This window comes from Indicator indicator, chromosome 15, assembly GCF_027791375.1.
Source record: "Indicator indicator isolate 239-I01 chromosome 15, UM_Iind_1.1, whole genome shotgun sequence".
NCBI lineage: Eukaryota > Metazoa > Chordata > Aves > Piciformes > Indicatoridae > Indicator > Indicator indicator.
In genome coordinates, this window is record NC_072024.1 from 1,416,522 (window position 1) to 1,437,411 (window position 20,890).

Below are 20,890 nucleotides of genomic sequence, written 5' to 3' on the forward strand. Positions count from 1 at the left end.
TATGATTTCTTACAGAGAAATGTGACAGAAGTAACAAAAATCCCTAGGCAGCAGGAAAAATTAAAGATTCATACACAGACAGACAGACATCAACTATTTATCTTCAGCCTGTGCTTTACACTCTCACGAGTCACACCTTGCTCTTTGTTTTCCAACCACTGCAATAGATTAATTCACTCTGCTGTTCCTAAGGTCACAACTCAGTGGTGCATCAAGACCTCTGCATGCTGACTCCTGTTGAAATCTTCTGGTCAAATACAAGAGCCTGAGGTTGCCCTTTCCATTCCATTTCTCAGTCTGAGGAGTTCATGCATCTTTATTTTCACACCAAGAAGGGGATGGGTTGACTCTAAAACTTGAGGGAAACTCCTCATTGCTAAAAAGGCTGACACCTCTTTCTGCATTCAACACAATTAAGCAACTTACCAGTTTAGCTCACTCTGAGACTCCTGTGAGAATCAAGTTTAGCTTTAAATCTCACATATCACAACAGCTTTTGCTTCCTCTCCTCAGGTATTTGCTTTCTTTGGTGAATAATGGGGATTAAGAACATCTACTCAATGTCCATAAACACAAAGGAGACCAGCAAATGCTTTCAGCATATAAACCAAAGCCATAATCAATAGCAATTCACTGAGTGACTACTAAAATTTGCCCCTAACCGAGCACAAGGCTCGTGGTCACTCTCAGGATGAAGTTGTGTAGTGGAAACCATTGCTGGCTTCCACAGAAACCACTCTGCTAACACACAGCATGCACTGACCACACATCAACCAGGCACTTAACAACTCATTTTTATCAACAAACCCAGGAAATCCAGTAATCAGCCTCAGCCAGGTCCTCAAAAGCAACATTTCAGGAGTTTTTAGAATGTGGTTTCCCCTATTAGGCCAAGAAAGACTTCTTGAATAGATCATAGAATCACAGAGTGGTTTGGGTTGGAAGGGACCTTAAAGCTCGTCCAGTTCCAACCCCCCTGCCATGGGCAGGAACACCTCCTACCAGCTCAGGTTGCTCAAAGCCTCTGAACAGCTCCAGGGAGGGGACATCCACAACCTCCTTGGGCAACCTGTTCCAGTGTCTCCTCACCCTTACTCTCAAGAATCTCTTCCTCATCTCCAGTCTCAATCTACTCTCACTGGACTGCATCTGCCCACATGGAATCAACACCACTTACTCTTTGTTGTTAGAGGAATGCTTCAAAGAATCAACTCAGGGTCTTGAGCAGCCTGGGCTGGTGGGAGGTGTCCCTGCCCATGGCAGGGGGGTTGGAACTGGATGAGCTTTAAAGGTCACTTCCAGCCCAAACTATTCTGTGATTCTCCAAACATCTTTGCTCCTCTCACAGAAGATCCAAAGAATTACATTTTAGCAGAGATGTGTTTGGTTCAGCTCGAGTGTAACAATGTTCCCCACAATTGGGTTTTGAGGTCTTCTTAGATACTTCTACCAGCAACAACAGCAGTGGTTCTACCACAGAGGAAGGAGCAGAAGAATCACTTTCAACAGCACTTTTATTGAAGCACTTCAAAACGCTCACAATGATAGATGTTGCCTTTCACAGAACAAAATCTGCAACCTCAGCATTAAAAAGGCACTAATCCTGGCACAAAGGTCTACTTACCCACCTTCACCTTCCACTGTGAGGGAAACCAAATCACCAGATATTTGACCCCTCCTTCAAAAGAGGATGTGCACACACTCCCCTCTGAGTGCCATTCAGTGGCATTTAGGTGATGTAAAAACCTCCCCTCCGTGTTTCACCAAGGCACATTTCAACACTTGGCTTTAGGGCTAAAGCCACTGTCTGCTTCTTGAAGGTTCATCACCTGGTGAGAAGAGCCATTCTGTGCTCATCTTTGGGGAACAACAACCCTGAAGCACATCCCAGGTGCTCACACTTGGCCTTTAACACAACTCCTCGCTTTGCTGGCAGTGCAACCCACCTGCACCTTGCTCTGAGCAAGATCACAGAATATTTAAGATCACTTCAACAACCTGATTTCTACCACCCCTCTCCTCCCATGTCCAGAGCCCTCTGGAGTCAGGGTGAGTGCAGAAGCAAGCAGCAGAGAGCAGAGTGGGGCATACATCAGTGCATTCGCTGTCACACACAAAGCAGAACAGGACATGCCACTGCACAGCCACAGGGAACTAGGAAAGGGAAAACCTGACAGAAGTAAGCAGCTCAACAATCCTAAGTCATGCTTCAAGTTCTTAGAGATCCCTGCACAACATTCCCATATTAATTTCACCAGAGAGACTGTTTAAGGCATTTTCTTTGGCCTCCTCCTACCCAGAAAGTGAAGATGATACAGTTTTAGCTGTCAGCACCCAAAAAGGGACCTTTTCCCCATCTGTTTCCAGAATGATGCAATGAGAAAACACAAATCCATAGTAAAAACCTGGATTATTACTGCCACAGATCATCAAACAGCTCCATGGTTGTGAACTTCTCACAATGCCAAGGGGTGACACAGAACTGCTCTGTGCAACTGCTAACGCTGGGCTCAGCAGGGTGATGATGACAAGTATGCTGCCCTGGTAACTGCACTCTCAGAAACCACCATCCACACTGCTGCTGGCAGGACATGGACACTCCAAGCAGAGCTTTCCCACAGCCAGGTTCTGCAGGTGCACACACAGATAGTTCTGCCCAGGCTAGCCCAGAGATGTGCTGCACTAGAATCACAAAGTGATTGCTTGTACTGGATAAACCCAACAAGTGTTTAGAGCTGATGGGTTGGACTTGAGGACTGGAGGTCTTTTTCAGCCTCAGTGATTCCACAGCTATCTCAAGTCACGGGCACACCATACAATCCTAACACATTATGAGGTGATGAAGGTGTGACTGCTGTCTGACTTGCATGACCAAGAGTCATCTCTGGCTCAGTATTTGCCCTTCCACAAGACCAAATTTTCTTGGTCAAGGCCTACTGCAGATGCAGCAGAAGAGTTTCAGGACCACAGCTATTGATAAATTCAGGTACAATAATTTATGTTACTACAATACATCCTCCAAAGCAACTTTTGTTAAGAGAAGAGGAAATTTTAGCAGTTGTTTTACTGTCCAGGCTCATAACAGAGACCGAGACAAGTAACCACCATGAGAGATTAGGCTGGCCCAACAGATTTCTACAAGCAGAACATAGCTACACCCTCCAAGCTTAGCAGAGAACACTGCCAATGCCCACCCTGGGCTCCACACCTTTCTTAGAACAGAAAAGGTTTAACCTTGGACTTGACTGTGCCAGAAGAGTGAGTAGTTTCTTCAGTCCAAGGTGACAAGAGCAACCTCACTTCTCTGCGAAGACTTCCTACACTTCCCGTTTCAAAAGGTGCTTGGAGAGTTAATGGAGCCCTCAACCAGAAAAGGGAACTCCTCTGCACTAGCTTCATGTATTTTCTTCAAAGCATCTGGAAGGACTGTGAAAGAGCTGTGGAAAACAAGGTGGAATCATTGAGTGGAGTAATACAAAGCTAATCTTTAGAGTAAACACACCACAGGGGGTTCCTTGAGCTCTCCTTGCTGGTGCTATCTAGAAGTAGAAACTCTTCAATAGCACACTGAGCAAACAGCTGTAGCCAAGCTCACACCACAGCTGATGCAGGTGACCAGTATGAGAGCAGCCAAGGTGAGAAATCTGACAGCAGGAATACTGTTCTCAGATTCTGCATCTAGAAGCATCTTGTTTTGGTTGCTCAGCTCAGGTGCTTTGGTTGGCATGCAAGAAACCCCCTCAGCTGAAGAGACTCACAGGATCTTTTGCCCCACAGTTCATTAGTCCTTCCCACCAGCTGAGTCACAGAGAAGGATGCTAACTGAGCAGCACTCAGGCCTACAAACTAACCTGCTCCAGCACCAAGTCTGAAAGCTGACATGGAGACAACCCCTGAACAGAAGACACCCAATTTGTGACCGTTACTTGGAAGATGCTGACACAGGCTCCTAAAAGTTAATCAGTGACCCAGGACAAATTAATGCAGCAAAGCATCTGGGAAGAGCTATTGGTGTCACTCTGAATTAACATCACTGCCAAGATGTTGTTCAAGACCTCAGTCAACAACAGCCTCACTTTCCACAGAGATAAATCTCTTCATGCTGTGACTGGCACTGGATGGTCAGGTACTGCTACATCTGACACGTGCTAGAAAGGCAAAGTTTGTACTCTGGACTTGAGGACAAGAAACAAGCTTGTAGAAACATGCATTTTGCTCCTGAAAAGACAGCTCCAGAAGGCTGCCCCTGCTTAAGGCCCTCCAACTGACCACTGCTTTGTCACTGACTTCTGCTTAAGCCTGACTAGCCAAGCTTGCTCACATAAGAGCTAAGAAAGTCCCAGGCCTGCAAGGTGATTTTATAAACGTCTCCCTTGAACTGCTGAACCACAGAACACAAAGCAGCTCAGGTACACCCTTCTTCCCCCACTGCCATCTGCTGGGAGAGCAGCCAGACACCCCACACTGCCAAGCCAGGAGTCAAGCCACACCAAGTCAGTCGGTTAAGTGTCAATACAACCCTCAAAACATAAAGTTTATTGAATAAAGCTTGGAGAGCAGTAAACCAAACAGATGCATCCACCTAAATAAAAAAAGTTCCACGTATTTACAAAGTTCAGTCGTTGGATAAGTTGTTCACATGCAGAGAGTAATGCACAGGTTAACAATTGGTAGTGTTTGGATGCCATAAACGCTGGAAGCAGTGAAGTATATCAACACCAAACACATCAAGTTTAGCTATAGGCCAGTTAACTAAAACAGTGACCTGGTCCCCCCCACGAAGATTCACACATTCTAGTTTAGTTTCCTTAATTTTAGGCACAAGCAAGTTTGCTAAATAAAAGTAACTGTAGCAGTTCCTGGTGAACTAGGGACTACAGCAGCAGGTTAATATACCCTCTTCCTCTACAGCACCAGAGTATGAATTAATTGAAATCATGCTTCAAGAGAACTGAAAGGGGACAAAAGGAAGTTAAAATGCAGGCAGCGCGTAGTGTCTGTGCAACAGTGCGAGAGTTGGTACAGAACAGTAAGGCCATGGCAGTTCCAATGAAAACTGGCTGGTCAGAACCCATCTGGACTCAAAGGAGTGCTTCCAAGCACAGACTCTGACAGTGAGGTGCAGAATCACACACGGTGTGAGGCCAGACAAGCAGGTGTACCTTGTATCTGCAGACACTGGGAAGCTACACTGGCACTACTGGATGAACAAAGCACTCAGAACGAGTCTGTCCCTTTAAATATGCTGAGGAAGTAAAGCTACCAAAAAAAAAAAAAATAGTACCAAATGACAACCTGGAGGTTCCACACACTTCCCTACACTGCAGGAGATGGACTCATTGGCTCTCTTGTGCTTTGACACAGCAGAACATTTCCTCTTGCCACTCAACAGCCTTTGACAGGTGGTTACATCGAGAAAGCAGGCAGGTCTAGAGTTGTCACAATAGCCTAGGGATTGCCATAGCACCAGGTGAAAACTGTGCCCAGCCACTTCAGGAGCAGGACAGACACCAGACAAATTACACAGGGGCATTGTGCTAAAGGTCAAAAGGACTGACTGGATACAAAAAAAAAAAAAAAAACCATCAGTAATTTAAGTGGCATGCAGCTGCTCAGAATGCGTGTTCTGGTTTCTGATAGAGACCACGAGTATCTGTAGATAGAAAAATGGATTTGACCAAAGTCTGATGGTTCCTAGCAGTTTGTTTGCATGCTGGAATACTCCACATTTTTGTTAGCTTGACAGAATTGTCCATTCCCATCCCCTCCCCATCCCCAGAGAAAATATTAAAGAGAAGGAACAGAAATGATATTCAACAGTTGACTTTTTCCCTAATTCATCACAGGAGTTGTTTCAAGTGACAGGAGAAGATCTCAGCTGGAGATGAGTGATGCTGATCTAGGCTTTGTGCTCCACCCCCCCCTGCAAACAGCTTCAGTTCCTCTGCTTACACACATCACATGCATCTGTGAGATCAGTGTCCCACAGCTCACTCTTCAATGTTTTCTAACTACTGTATGTGGCATCTTCCAGCATCTCAATGCTGTCAAGCATCAGCATCTTCAAGCCACTAAACACTAAAAATAAAACACTGGCTGAAAATCATATAAAAACCTGGCCCTGAAACACCAGAACAGAGTGGTACCAGCAAGTTAACATGGTAGAGAGATATTTGTTTGTTTTCCTTTAAAAAGCACCCCCCCGTACATCCCTCCCCACCACAGATGGTTGTAAAATAAATACTTGTGCTGACTTTATCATGACAACTCTAGTTGGTTGGTGACAGAATAGGAATACAAGTCTTCAGCAGTGCACATGAGAAATGAACTGTGAAAAGGCAGATTCTGGATACAGGATTTTGGGGCTGGGGGGGAGGCAATATCTCATTATGGAGGGAAGTGGACAACTGAGATTATGGCCAACTGGTACTGGAGATTCCAGGAAGACTTCAGCTTCTTCTAGATTTTGAATGCTGAATAAGCCACTGAAGCGTGATATCTAAAGAGAGAAGAGAAGAAGTCCCACATTCAAGTGTCCATCTGTGTAACTGGCATTACTTTGGTATGCCTCAAACACAAGCAGCCCTTCTCCTAAGGATGGTCCAGGACAAATCAACAGAATATCCTTTTGGAATGCTTGCTGTCTGTGCTTTGGTCCTGCCTAGCATCATTGAAGTAATAGTCAAAGCAACTGCCCCAGACATCTTGGTTCCTGTCAACCACACCTCTAGAAGACATCCCTTAAGCTGATGCTTTGGTATGGCTCACAGGTTCAGATCAGTGCTACTCTACCTAGCCAGTCTGCCTCTCCTCACCTGATGAGAGCAAAGTTAGTTTGGCCCTACAAGGCACCAAGCTCCTCAATGGCTGAAGAAGGGCCTCCTAAGGAGGTGACATGCACTAACACCACACCAGCCCAGTGCTTCCAGCAGTACCTCCCTTGTAGCACCAGGGATGCTCATTTGTGCTGTGAGCCTCGGGTAGGAGACAGGACAGGAGGGGAGTATCAGCTTCTCCTAGCCACCATTTGAGTCTTTAAGTGATGGCAAGGTGACCTGGGCTTCTGGGATAAGAGGCCAGGAGAATTCCCCAGGCTGTTCATTTTTGCTGGAAAGATGTTGAGTCTACTTCTGGCACCCTCAAGTCAACATCACCAATGCACTTACACATTGCTCTTTGATTTGTTAGCAGTTTCCTGCAGCCAGTAAGCTTTGTGTTTAAGAAGTTACAATCCCCCAAATCCATCCTCTGCCAGCTCCTCACAATGCCTGCTGGTTTAGGTTAATAATTACCTATATTATCTTTCTCTTTGCAAGAAATTGAGTAGCAGCAGATTTCTCTGTCCTGAATAGCAGCAAGGTTCCTGTGGAAGAGAGAACATTTCAAACACACTTCACTTCCAACAAAGACTCGAGAGAATCTAAACTCTTCCCCTTCGTCTTCTCCATGTTAATTGCTTCTATGCAATGTTTCAGCTACCTCCTATTGCTGGCTTCTCTGCTTAATGCCAGCTTCTTAGATAAGAACCCTACAGAGAAGAATTCATTGATTGAATTAAAGCAGCCTTCCTCAGGAAGGGTTACACTTACATCTTTTCAATTAGCTGTTTCTCATCCAAAGCATTAGGAAGGTCTCTCTTATTTCCAAGTACTAGAACCTGAAATGCAGAGCAGAAGGAAACAGCTGCAGCTTTACTTAAATAAATAATCAAATCTCAGAAACCCCCAACCAAGCCAAAACCTAAATTTCAGGGGAGTCTGACAACCAGTCTGCGCTTGACTTAAATCTAACAGAATGAAACATTCACTCTTAAACCAGATGAGTATGTCAGACTGGCCTAGCCACAGGGAAAAAGGGGTCACAAAGAAACTGCTCTGTGCAAAAAGCAAGCCTGAGAACACATCAGCTGATAAAACTGAGAACAATCCCAGCAGAATCCCAGCTGAGATACCCTAAACTTCCTCTGTATTCTGCTGCACTCTGGTTAAGCTGTACTATAGCAGACTCTGGAAGACAGCACAAACTCATGCTGTAGAATTCTCTACTCTTTGAATTTTCTTTTATTCTTCTTGGAGGCTTTTAAGAAGAATAAATTCACTGAAGGATTTTAATCACTGAAGGATAACAATTTAAGGCACTAGGGGCAGGTATTGCTCGTACTTGAAGTAACTGCTAAGGTTAAGCCTTACAAACTGCCTTCAGAGCTCAAGGCAGCTGTCAGAGTTGCTGGAATTATGCACATCCCCTAAGGAAGTTTAACACTGTGTCAGGCAAATGTTACTTACAGGGATGCCTTGTAACTGGGGCTTATCTAGAAGGTTGTGCAGCTCGTTTCGAGAGGCTTCTATTTTCTCACGATCTGCAGCATCTACCATGTAGCTGTAAAGAGAATGGGAGGTGAGGTCAGTGAGACTGAACTGCTTCAGAGAGAGCAGCTTCTACACTGCCACTTCTGAGCACACTCAACAAGGCTTGAAAGCAGGATCTTCTGAGCAAAGACTGTGGCTCTTGATAAAAAAAAAAAATTCTCAAAAGATCAGAGGAGATGAAAGATTCTTTGAGTCAGGCAGCACTGCCACCCAGTTCAGACAGTGAGCAGTCACTACGCCAGATCAGACACTGCTAAGAAAATAACCCAGCTGCAGCCCTCAACTTAAGGGGAAAGCAAGGTCAGGATAGTTGGAGCAGTTTCAAAATTAAAACAAATATTCCTGAGTCAGCACAGAATCACAGAATGGGTTGGGTTGGAAAGGACCTTAAAGATCATCCAGTTCCTACCCCCGTGCCATAGGCTGGGACACCTCCTCCTAGAGCAGCTTACTGAAGACCTCATCCAGCCTGGATTTAAACACTGCCAGGACTGGAGCCTCCACAGCTTCTCTGGGCAACCTGTTCCAGTGCCTCAGCACCCTCATGGCAAAGAATTTCTTCCCAATGTCTAATCTAAATCTGGCTTCTTCTAGTCTGAATCCATCACCCCTCATCCTGGCACTCCATGCCTTTGTCAAAAGTTCCTCTCCAGCTTTCCTGCAGCCCCCTTCAGGCTGCTCTGAGGTCTCCCCAGAGCCTTCTGTTTTCCAGGTTGAGCAACCCCAACTCTCTCAGCCTGTCTTCATAGCAGAGGTGCTCCAGCACTCTGATCATCTTTGTGGCCTCCTCTAACAGTTCCATGTCCTTCTTGTGCTGGGGACTGTAGAGCTAGACCCAGCACTGCAGGTGGGGTCTCAGCAGAGAGGGGCAGAATCCACTCCCTGCCCCTGCTGCTGGAGATCAGCCCAGGACTGAGCTGGCTTTCTGGGCACCAAGCAGTGCAGGTAGGAAGGCTACAGACAGGTGGCAGAAGATGACACTTACACAATAGCATTCACTCCTCTGCAGTATCGTTCCCACATGCTTCGAAACCGTGGCTGCCCTCCTATATCCCAAATCTTCAAGGCAACAAAGGGAAAAAGACAGTTTGAAGAGTTTAGCCACGCAGTGTTCAAACACAGCACACAGAGATAAGACAAGAAATCAAACCACAGCTTTCCCCTTTCTTCTAGGCCAACTGCAGGAGGTCAGAAACAATGCCTCACACAGCTGCTCAGGGCTTGCAGCTAGGTGAAAAATAAAGTGTCTTATACCAGATGCAAGAACACACCTGGGTGCTAAGTTTACACACTGTGGTACATCAGGAAAAAAAACTAAATATTGACTTAAAGCTTTGCTTTTGATGTAAGCCTCCCCACAGACAATATTGATGAGGAGAAGAAGAGATTTCTGGGCCCTAAGCATGTAAAAATTAACTCAAATTAAAGCTATCGTACTCCATGAACCTGGAAATCACACAGAGATTCTCATTTAACAAAGTTCATAAACAAGCAGTAAACATATCCTTCAGCTAATTAATTTAGCTGGGCCTCTTCATTTTCCTGTATTTGTCCCAACAGAAAATTCACAAATTGGTTTGGGTTGGAAGAGACCTTGAAGATCATCGAGTTCCAACCCCCCTGCCATGGGCAGAGACATCTTCCACTAGACCAGGCTGCTCAAGGCCTCATCCAACCTGGCCTTGAACACCTCCAAGGAGGGGGCATCCAGGTAGAAGCTGAGAACAACCTTCCATGAGATTAAAGAGGCAATCAATGGTAACATACCTTTATTGTAACATTACCCTTTGTGACCTTTCTCATGTTGAAGCCCACAGTAGGAATCATATCTTCACTGAATTGACCTGACTGGAAAAAAAACACAGAAGGTTGAATTTAGTGATAATCTAATGCAGCTCATTTACAGTGTCACATAGCAGAAGCTTTTTCTACCCATCTGCCTTCCAGCTGAAGCTGTCAGAGCCAAGAAGTCGTGGATGTTACATAGCTTGTGTGAAATCAGTCATTTCTTACAAGCACTTATAGAATGGTGGAGTTGGAAGGGACCTCCAGAGATCAAGCCCAACTGCCCTGTCAAAGTAGGGTCAGCTAGGGCAGGTCACACAGGAACACAACCAGAAAGGTCTTGGAAGTCTCCAAAGAAGGAGACTCCACAACCTTTCTGGGCAGCCTGCTCCAGGCCTCTAGCACCCTCACAGCAGACAAGTTTCCCCTCATGTTGAGGTGGAACCTCCTGGGTTCCAGTTTGTATCCATTGCTCCTTGTCCTATCATGGGACACCACTGAAAAGAGCCTGGCCCCTTCTTGCCCCCAACCCTTCAGATATTTATAGACATGAGTAAGATCCCCTTTCAGCCTGCTCTTCTCCAGACTAAACAGCTCCAGGGCCCTCAGCCTTTCCTCATCACACAGATGTTCCAGACCCTGCATCATCCTCACAGCCTCTGTTGGACATTCCAGTAGTTCCCTGTCCCTCTTGGATTGAGGAGCCCAGAACTGTACACAGTCTTCCAGATGTGTTCTCACCAGGGCAGAGCAGAGGGCAAGCAGAACCTCCCTCGATCTGCTGGCCACACTCTTCTTAATGCACCCCAGGAGACCGTTGGCTCCTTGGCCACAAGGGCACATTGCTGTCCCATGGCTAACTCACTGTCCACCAGGACGCCAAGGTTCTTCTCCATGGAGCTCCTTTCCAGCAGGTCAATCCCTAGTCTGCACTGGTGCACTTAAGTTTTCAAGCCTTGAGGCAGTCAGGGGAACAAAGCTGCTTGGGGAGGAGTGCTTTGCATTGCTCAGCAGATGGGCAGGTGTAGGAGAAGAGCTAGACACCTGCTTCTGCTACAGCCAAGCCTTGCCCATCAGGGCCTCCTGGCTACCTGGCAGCTAGAAGCACCCACGAGATCTTCCTCTGACGTAAGCTGCTCTGTGGTCAGCAGTTACAGCAATAAATCACTCCTGGGAGTAAGCTTCCAACCCACAGCTATGAGTTAACTCCCTGAGGAGTTGTAGGAGGCTGCGGAGTGGAAGGACCTGACAGGTCTGCTTCCTGCTAGCTACACAGTGTCCAACCTGTTCGGCACTGGAAGAGGCACTCAAAATGTAACTGGAGACTGTTTCAGGCTGCTTCCACCAGAAGCTGAGCATCTCTGGTGGCAGATGTTTTACTGCCTGCTACACTTTTATCTGTACCAGCCTGAGAGCCAAGTTCACAGCTGTCTCCTGTAGCTAAGCCAGGAGTCATAACAAGTGATAGCAAGCACAGGTTCCTTGGTTGTTTGGCAGAAGGTGATTCTCAGCCACAGTGGCCATTAAGGATCTCACCACATCCACCATGGGTTTGAGCTCCAGACAGGCAACCAGATTTGGCTGGCTCAGATGCACTCAGTTGTTTAATCAGGGTCTGGTATCACAGCAGCAGAAAGGCTGCTCCTCTCCCCTGGTGTGGCACACAGAAGCTAGCCTGAGTTCAAAGCCCTTTAGGATCTATGAAGTAAACATTACAACACCCTACAGAGTCAGGGCCCAACAGCTCATAAGCTGAGCAGTACCTGCCAGGCAATGCTGTGAGTCCCTGCTGTCCATAGCTTGCAACCAGAAGATGCCCAGCTTGTACCACCAATACTTTGTCCATTCACTCCTATGCCTGGAAGCCCACAGCTTGCTCCCCTTGCGTATATCCCCCCAAAAAACTCTTGTGATCTTTCACTAGCAAACTGGAGCTGCAGCCTTCACACAGTACAGCCTTCAGTGCAATGCTGATGGACATTAGAAGTCAGCTGAAAACATCCAGATGAGAGCAGTCTCATCTGAGCTTATTTGGCCAAGTCCTTCAGTTCACCAGCAAGTTGCTACTGCTGTTGACCTCCAAAACTGAACAGCATCCAGAACTTGGATGTGAAGCCAGCAGATCCCTGAGGAGGTGGTGATTTCTCACATTTAAGATCTGCTCTCCAGATGCAAGGCTATACAGACTAACAGAGTTTTAAAAGTTTTAAAAAAAAAAAAAAAGTCACTAAGTCCCTGAATCCAACAGTCAAAAGAGTGATGACCTGCAAATGGACAGCTGAAACCTCCCTTGGCAGGTGTTCTGTATTCTCCTTTGTAAGAAGTTTCAACTAAGCTCCACAGAACAGCACAGGCCAGTCTTATGCAGCACTGCCTCAGAAACTACTCTGAGCCTTCTGCTGGCTCAGCAAGGTAGCTGCACAACCTTCCAGTATAGAGCTGCCCACTTCAGCCAGTCTGATGAAGCAGATGTTTAACCATGGTCCTTTCCATGTCTGATGCAGCTTAGTGGAGTACATAGAGCAGACAATGCCAATCTTGCCTTCGAAGGGTCAGCTTGCTGTGGTTGCTCCAGACCCACTGCATTCCTGCCTCTGCAGTCACACCCTACACCCACATGTCCTAACCAAACAACTCCCAAGCACTCCTTGAACCTCCACCTCTTGGTGCTACTTCATATTACCCTAAATGCCATCAGCTATTCCCAGACACTTCCAGACTCTTCACCTTCTCTCAGCACTTTCAGGCCAGAGTCCTTCAGCTGGGAGCAGCACCCCATTTGCCACATGTTCAATGCCATGTTGAAGAAATTGCTGTGATCCACCACAAAGCTCTCACGGAACCTTCAGAACAGCACTTTTTACCACTTTCCAAGTACACTCTACCCACCCTGCACATCCAAGTGGCATAAAAACTTGCTCTGACTTGCCTAGAAATCACAAATGGTCTCGGCGTGGAGGCTCCTGTGGTCACTGTGGTACCTAACAACAGCTACCAGCAGTCACTTTAAGACACATTAAAAAACAAGAATATGGTTAAAATTATTTTGCTGGCAGGCAGTGATCTCCTTTGCCAGGTTCTTCTATTGCATCCAACTGTCTTGGCCCAGAAAGGGTTTTCTTAATCTAGAATTCAGAGGGCTTTTGTTTACTACCTCAACAGACAAAAAATTCAGCTGCATCTTGGGAACATTGCTATGTAAACGCTACTCACACCAAACAAGAAGAACATGCTTTTAGCAGCAGGCACTTCTGTTTGAAGCAGACTTCCCTGCCCCCCTCTGAGCAGATTACTCAGCCCTATCACTGTGTGTTCACAGTCTCATGTTTTCTCCTCCTAAAACAGAGACCAGCTTTAAAACAAGCTTGATAAGCACAGAAATGTTTTCAGACCCTGCTCTGAAAGCTCTTGGCTGTTGTCACACACAGCAGCATTGCTCAAACACTCTTCAAGGACAGGCAGAGTAGCTGCTTACAAACCTAGCAGGAACATCTGTTTGCAGCACTTGTGAGTATTCCACCAGGCAGCTGCTGGGCTTGGAAGACCAACACTGTGTACCAGAAGTGATTCTGAATGAAGCCATCAGACCATACAGCACTAATACAAACTGGTGGCTGAAGGTCACAAAACCAGGAACTCTAGCCCCTGTGTGAAAGGTAAGAGAGGAGACTAACCAGACCCAACTTCAGAGAGCACACACTGAAAGAACCTTTCAGCCTTTAAGCCTCCTGGTTTGAGAGATCTTCCCTCTTCAATACTCCAAGGTCCTGATGAACCCAAGCACACAACTTCAGTGCCCCATGAACCCATTTACCTGTCTGAGCACTTGTTGGATAAGGATTATTCAGAGGAGCAAAACTGCTTCCAGACTGAGCTAGGTCCCTGCCCTGCAGTCCAGCACAGGGCCAACACCTACCCACTTGGATGGCTTTAGTTCAGCTCACCTCACGTCTCCTGTTGCCACCAACTCTTGCACAGCCCAGAATCACAGAACCACAGACTTTATAGGGCATCTAGTACAACCCCCTGCACTCAGCAGGGATATCTGCAACTACAGCAGTTGCTCAGAACCCCAAACAACCCTGCAATGGTTCCAGGGATGGGACATCTATCGTTTCCCTGGGCAACCTGGGCCAGGGTCTCACCACATAACTTCCTTCTCTCCACTCTAAATCTCCCTCTTTCAGTTTAAAGCCATAATCCCTTGTCCTGTCACAACAGACCCTGCTCAAAAGTCTGTTCATATCTTTCTTACAGGCCCCTTTAAGTACTGAAAGGCTACAAGAAGGCCTTCTCTTCTCCACATGGAACAATCCCAGCTCTGTCCTTGTAGGAGAGGTGCTCCAGCCCTTGGATCATTTTTGAGACTGTCTTCCTGGACCCATTCCAACAGATTAATGTCCTTCTTGTGTTGAGGACTCCAGAGCTGGACAAAGCACCCCAGGCAGGTCTGAGCAGAGCAGAGGAGCAGCATCCCCTCCCTGGACCTCCTGGCCTGCAGCATTTATAACTTGCTCTCTCCATCTCCCTGCCAGATCCCAGCCTGGCCACCAGCTAAGCCCAGCTTTGCTGTGTGCTCTGAACCACCACCAGATGTGCCAAAGCATGGCCATAAGCATTCAAGTTTAATCTTTCTTAATAGTTATTAAAGCAAGCTGCTTACTAAGCCTACTATTGCCAATTGTCTCAAGTAAAAGCAAACCAAAGCACACTGCCTCCTTGCTCTGCCTCTCCAATAGCCACAGACTACAGCCAGAAGACTCCCGACTTCCAGGGAGCTGTGCTTAGCAGGCTGTCAGCACCAAGCCCTAAGCAGCTCCATCAAGTAATCCAGCACAAGGCTGGAATTCCTGCTTCCTGCATTGTCCTTAAAAATTCATTTCCAGACATTAAAAGAACCATTAAAGGCAGAACTCAAACTGCAGCAGTCCAACTGGTGTCCTCTCTTCTTTCATTCCAGCTACAATCACAGAACACATAGGGTTGGAAGGGATCCCTTGAAGGTCATCTTGTCCAAACCCCCCGCAGGGAGCAGGGACACTTCCAACTAGATCAAGTTGCTCAGGGCCCCATCAAGTTTGACCTTGAACGTCTCCAGGGATGGGGCCTCAACCACATCCCTGGGCAACCTGTTCCAGTATTCCAGTCCCCTCATCATGAAGAACTTCCTCCTAATGTCCAAGAGCTTCCTCCTAGTGTCCAAAGAGCAGCTGAGTGGTAGCTCTCTCCTGCTGGCAGTGGGAAGCACACAGCAGTTTGATGTTGAAGTCCATTCACAAGGTCCTCAACCACCAGTTCACAGCTACCAGACTTTGATTCCACAGCCTGCACAAGGAGATTCTTTGTAAGGAGAGAAAAGGTCAGGGCAGCCTTCAGCTTGCATCTCAAAGCCAACGTGATTCATTACTGTCACAGGAGAGATTTCTTCATAGAGGCTTTGTTACTACACAACAAAGATTTATCATCTTGGCTCATAAAACTCTTCATCCATCTAGAAGAGATTGCAAACAAGCCCAACTAGGAGACATCATCACTGGAGTGTGGATTCCAGCCAGGACACTCCCAATCCACCTGAATCAGCATCTACCTTAAGCCCTGCTGTTCATCCCTCAATTCCTTCCTATTCACACTTCAAAATGCCACAACTCTCAGAACTTCCCTTTTAAAGCTACCACTACCCTAAGCCTCATCTGCAGTATCCAGAGTCTCAACCAAGAAGTGCACCAAACATGGACAACTCCACTCTCTGGTTCCTGTAGTCCAGCTCCTTCTTGAAAGAGTTCAGTGTATCACCTGCTTGTGGTCCCATTCAGAAGCTTCAGCTCTAGTTTAAGAGCTTCAATCCTTGTTATCTAACAGTCCCCTTGAAGGCTTCCATAGCAGACCTTCTACAAATGGTTGCTGTAAAAAGCAAACCACTTTTTTCAGATAAGAAAATGCATTTTTATGCAATGGAATATTCAAAAGGAGATGGACTGCTTATCCTGTAACTACCAGACAGCAGTGAAGACCTACAAAGGCATCTTTTCTGTCTAAAGGTCAGTCATGTAGGAGCTTAGGGCACTGTACACCTCTGCTAGTCAGGAAAGAAGCTTTCTCCAGGTGTTCCATTGCTTAAAGATTCCTGTAGGGGAACTTAAGACCACAAAGGAAGAAGCAGATTCTGATTTCAGTCCACCTGGGGTACAGCAAGCCCTCAGAGCATGAACTGGTATATGAGTTAGCCCAGATTGGCTTTATTAGCTAATGAAGTGAAGCAATCCATTTCAAGAGGCTTCTGTGATTAAGAAACACTTCACTTAGAACTCTATCAACCTTCTCACTTAGCTACCATGTGTACAAAGTGACAACAGACTCTGTTTATGACCTACCTGGGTGTTTCAGAAGGCACCAAAGCAGCAGCAAAGCTCTTTGGAGCAATCTTTTTCCACACTTCCCCAGTGTGACTTCTCTAAGTCAAAGTTACTTCTAACAGTCATGAGGAAGGAAGTCACAGCTCCCAACTGGCCAAAGGAATCTTTTGCTGAGAGGCATTTCAAACACTCTCTAGAAAGGAAGGCCTCATTCAAAGCTTTGTCAAATACTCCAGAGTTAAAAACCAAACCACACAAAGTTGGGCTTCAACATAAATCTTAACAAGGGACCTTGTTTATCTCATCACCACAAACAGAACTGGTTGAGTCAAACCTGGGAACTGCATCAGGAAGACTCAGTTAGGGAGGGAGAGTTAAACCTGACAATTGAAGCACGAAAGTCTAACTGGGAAGGAGTTAAACCTTATCAGGAAAGCCTGCCTCCCTCTCACCCTCCTCTCCTGCCTGCTGAGGATCAGGCTGTCCAACTTCAGCATTCCAGTGCCAAACACCCGGATCAAGGATTGCTCTACTGGCATTCAAGCAAGACTTGACACTAGGAAGCACACTTGGGTGAAGCACACTTCAGAAACTGAGCAAGTGTGCCCTGGTCCACCACATGCACTGGGAGCAGAGTCAGTTTACTTGTCATGTTTCAGTTGCACCACATGGCTGTGGAGCTGGGCTGTCTCTGGTAGATCCCCACAGCAACGTGCCTGGGAGTCAGCCTGATGAAAGAAAGGCACTGGCTGCAGAGATGCAAACAGCAGAAGATAGTGCAGGGGCATTTCAAGGCCTCAGATAAGAAGCTAACAATTCAAACTGTGACAGCAGGATGACAGGTAGTTTCTCTGAGTAAGAGCCACAGGCCATCTCCATGATGGAAATGAGGAGCAGGAAGAAATGATCTCCTCCCTTGTGAGCAAGTTTACTCACACACAGGGAAAACTTATGCTTTATATCTAATTAGAGACAGTGACTAACACAGAGCCTTAGCAAAGCAGAAGCTGCAGGAGTTGCAACCTGCTCTTAACAAGGTTTCACTGCTAAGGTTGGTCTTAAAACCTCTTAGTCAAACTAAGTTTGCTCTGATTACAAACTAAGTGCTTGTTTACACTGGAGGAGTAAACAGGACCCAAACCAGCCAGCAACCTAAAAGATCATTCTAGAACTGGACTGTCTGCTTTTCATGGCCTTTCACTTCAGCGCTAGCCTGATGCTCTATCAAGCCTCCTGTGATATTGGCTTGGGTTTTATCTCTAGTTGCACATGCCTGACTTGATTGGCATTGATTACATTACAGATTTCTATTCAATTATACTCAAGAGCCTGGTAGCAGCCCTTTGTTAGGCCGAATGCAGCCTTCCAAGCCATACCCAGCTCCTGGTAGGTAATCCAGCTTTTAGAGCTGTTCTACAGGACTAGCATCTTGCTGTGTCATTCCTTTCATTTTAGCTTTATGGAATCCCAGTGCTCAGCAGCTACCTCTATCCACACCATTAAGTGGCCTGCAGAGAGCAGTTAGTTTTCCAGCACTCCTTCCCAAATGCATGCTCTGAATTCCAGTCAGTCAAGGAAGCAACTACCAAGTTAGCTCTTTCTGAGAAGCAATCCTGTGCTGACAGCTGAAGTTCATGCTGTTATCTCTTCAAAACCAGTAACAAAACCCTCAGCAAATCCCCTCATTGGTTGGTTTTGGTTTGTAGATTTCCCCAATTAAAAACTTCAGAAATGTGAGTTGTTACCTCCAAACCCAAAGCAGCTAATGAGGCTGTGTCATTATGCCTAATGACTTCCTCCTTATTTCACTCAGTTTTGCAAGGCAATTTGAACAACACTTACCCAGATAAATTTCTGGGTGTGCTCCTAACCTGTGGTTGAAACCTTGCAAGATTCAAGCCCTAGCAAAGCAAGCTGGATGCAGAAGTCAGCTTCATGTAGGAGTACTTTTACCAGCTGAGATAACATAGATGCTTTAAAGTAAGATGCAACTAAAACAACCACTCTGTACTGCTCCACATATCTGCAGCACTGTTTCACAGTAAGCCTCCAAAGGAGATGTGCTTCTGGTACCTCAGACCAGTGCTTTGTCAAGTGTCATCACCAGAGAAGACAAGAAAAAGACCTGCAGCGTGACCTCAGTACCCCAAGTTGCAAGAAAGCACTGACCAGCATCAGTTCAGCAGCCACAGATTGAGGTTGTTCAACATTTTCAGAGTTCCATTTTGAGAAATCCAAGCCCAGAGGCAGTGGCAGCCACTGCTGTGGGTGAAAGAAAAGGCTTCTGGCATTCTCAGTTAGTCCAGCAACTTTCAACTAAACACAACCAGGCAGAGAAGAGTTACCTCTTGTGAGGGAGGACACATTTCACACAATTATCATGAAGCCCACTGCGTGTCAACATGCTCAGCTACACCAGAGCTTGGTTGTGTTTTGACAGCTAGTCAGTGTGACAAGGATTATGCATAACTGCAAGAGAGTGTGAGTCCCTCTCCTATCCAGTAACACATTCGACTGACAAATAAATATATCCATAAAAATACTCAGTAACATTAAGGATACAGCCTCAAAATACCTCAAACAACCAAAACACGGAAGGTTTGCTCAATCCAAGGTTGAAGACATCAGCTTTCTCACTCTGGGTACACTGCATTCAAATCAGTCGTGCTGACTGCAAAACCAGAAGGTAACCTGGTTTCCCATTTCAGCCTCTCTAAAAGGACTTCCAAAATTCCAGCTGGTCTCTCTGGCTGTTTGCTGTCACCTCTGCAGAACAGGACACTGCTGAAGGCATTTAAGCAAGCCACTCTTTATTTTGTTCAACAATGGAAAAGCTTCATGTAGGAGCATTCCCACACCCTTCCTTCATCTGCTCCAGGCAGATCGTCAGATAAGCAGGCCCGAGTTCAGCAGCCTGCTGCTGTTAGGCTGGGAACTTGTACTTCTTGATGCATACCTTAAGAGAAAGTAGATGATTTGATACAGGCATCAGCAATCAGAATAAGCAAAAAATCTGACAGAAGAACCACGAGTGGGAAACACTTAAATCATTTACAGTGGAGCATTAAGAAAAGAGTGAAATGGGAGGAAGTAGCTGAAGACACTCTTCACAGAATCATAGAATCGTTGGGGTTGGAAAAGATCTTTAAGATGATCGAGTCCAACCATTATGCTAACACGCACCCAGCCGTACTAACACACGGAGAAGCCTTCAGAGCACCCTGCGGAGCTGTGCTCTGCTACAGCTCTCGGTGCTCTGTCGGGTCCCATCAGCACACAAAGGTTTATGGAAGCACAGCAGCTATCGAGGATAGCTCAGCAGCCTCTCCCAGAGCCTCCGCAGCAAGGGCAGCCGTGCCTAATCCCGGGCAGCCCAGCCGCACAGCCTCCCCTCAGCACTTCAGCTCCACGTACCGAGACACAACCGTGTGTGCGGGGAAGCCCGGGCAGGAGCCAGCGAGGCCGGACACCAGGCCGCTCCCAGCCCGGCCCGGGCGCTGTCTCGGCATCGGCTCCCTCCTGCCGGGCCCGCACAGGCCGCGGCTCCCCCCCAGGCCCCCCCCAGGCCCCGGAGCGGCCTAGCCCCGTCCCGCCGCGGCCCGCTCACCGCGATGACGTTGACGAAGGTGGTCTTGCCCGAGTACTGCAGCCCCACCAGGGTGAGCTCCATCTCCTCCTTCCAGAAAAGCGAGCGGAACCAGTCCAGCAGCCGGGAGAGGAGCGCCAGCATGGTGGCGGCGGGGAGCGGACGAGCCGGGGGCACTGGCAAGGCTGGGCCCGGAGACTGGCTCCGACGGCGGCTGGCGGACACCGGCGCGCTCCCACACGGCCCCGCTCGCCCCCGCGCCGCGGTCATATGACGCCTCTTCACCGCCCGGCAAGAGCGGCCGCGCAACCGCCTGCCGCCGCGCCGCGTTGTACCGCCGCCTGCTGGCAGCTGCCAGAACAGCGCCCGGGGAGGACCGCAGCGGCATGGAGGGCGGGGAGGAGGTGCGGCCGCGCTGCGAGGGGCGGGGACGTCTGCTCCAAGCCTCAGCATCGCCACCTAGGGCCGGGAGCCTGCGGAGTGTCTGCTCGCAGCCTTCAGCATCATCGTCTGAGAGTCACGAAATCGCAGACTCACAGAATCGTTTTGGCTGGAGAAGCCCTCTAAGACCATTCTCTAACTCCGCCTAGGCTGCACACAGCCCCTCAACCTGGGGCAAGTGCTGTAGGAGGGCGTCTCAGCCCTTCGTGCCTGCCCAGGTACCATGCCATGGGCCACATAAGATGCCCTAACTCCACATCCCACTGCTCTCACTGCTGTTCTGCTCCTAGCCCATGGTTCTTGACCCATCCTCAGCCTCTTCCTCTGCTCGGCCCCACAGAAGTGCCCCAGCCATC

The 20,890-nt window shown here is 47.5% G+C and overlaps 1 protein-coding gene across 1 annotated transcript; it reads right to left on the reverse strand.

The window, feature by feature from the left end:
* Window positions 1-6,207: 6,207 nt before the first annotated feature.
* On the reverse strand, window positions 6,208-20,237 carry ARL8B (ADP ribosylation factor like GTPase 8B). Its single transcript, XM_054387289.1, has 7 exons — window positions 20,115-20,237; window positions 10,137-10,217; window positions 9,355-9,428; window positions 8,286-8,379; window positions 7,590-7,657; window positions 7,293-7,363; window positions 6,208-6,499 (listed from the first exon to the last, which is right to left on the reverse strand). Exons 1-7 carry the CDS (start codon window positions 20,235-20,237, stop codon window positions 6,450-6,452), a joined length of 561 nt encoding a protein of 186 aa, XP_054243264.1. The 3' UTR covers window positions 6,208-6,449.
* Window positions 20,238-20,890: the final 653 nt, after the last annotated feature.

Bases quoted from the DNA above. Each gene is read 5' to 3' on its own strand.
- ARL8B (XM_054387289.1), bottom strand. From the start codon at position 20,237: ATGCTGGCGCTCCTCTCCCGGCTGCTGGACTGGTTCCGCTCGCTTTTC. The intron at 10,218-20,114 runs GTGAGCGGGCCG...TTTTTTTTCCAG, and splicing joins CCTTCGTCAACGTCATCGCG to TCAGGTCAATTCAGTGAAGA. The intron at 8,380-9,354 runs GTAAGTGTCATC...TTCTCTTTACAG, and splicing joins AGAGGAGTGAATGCTATTGT to CTACATGGTAGATGCTGCAG.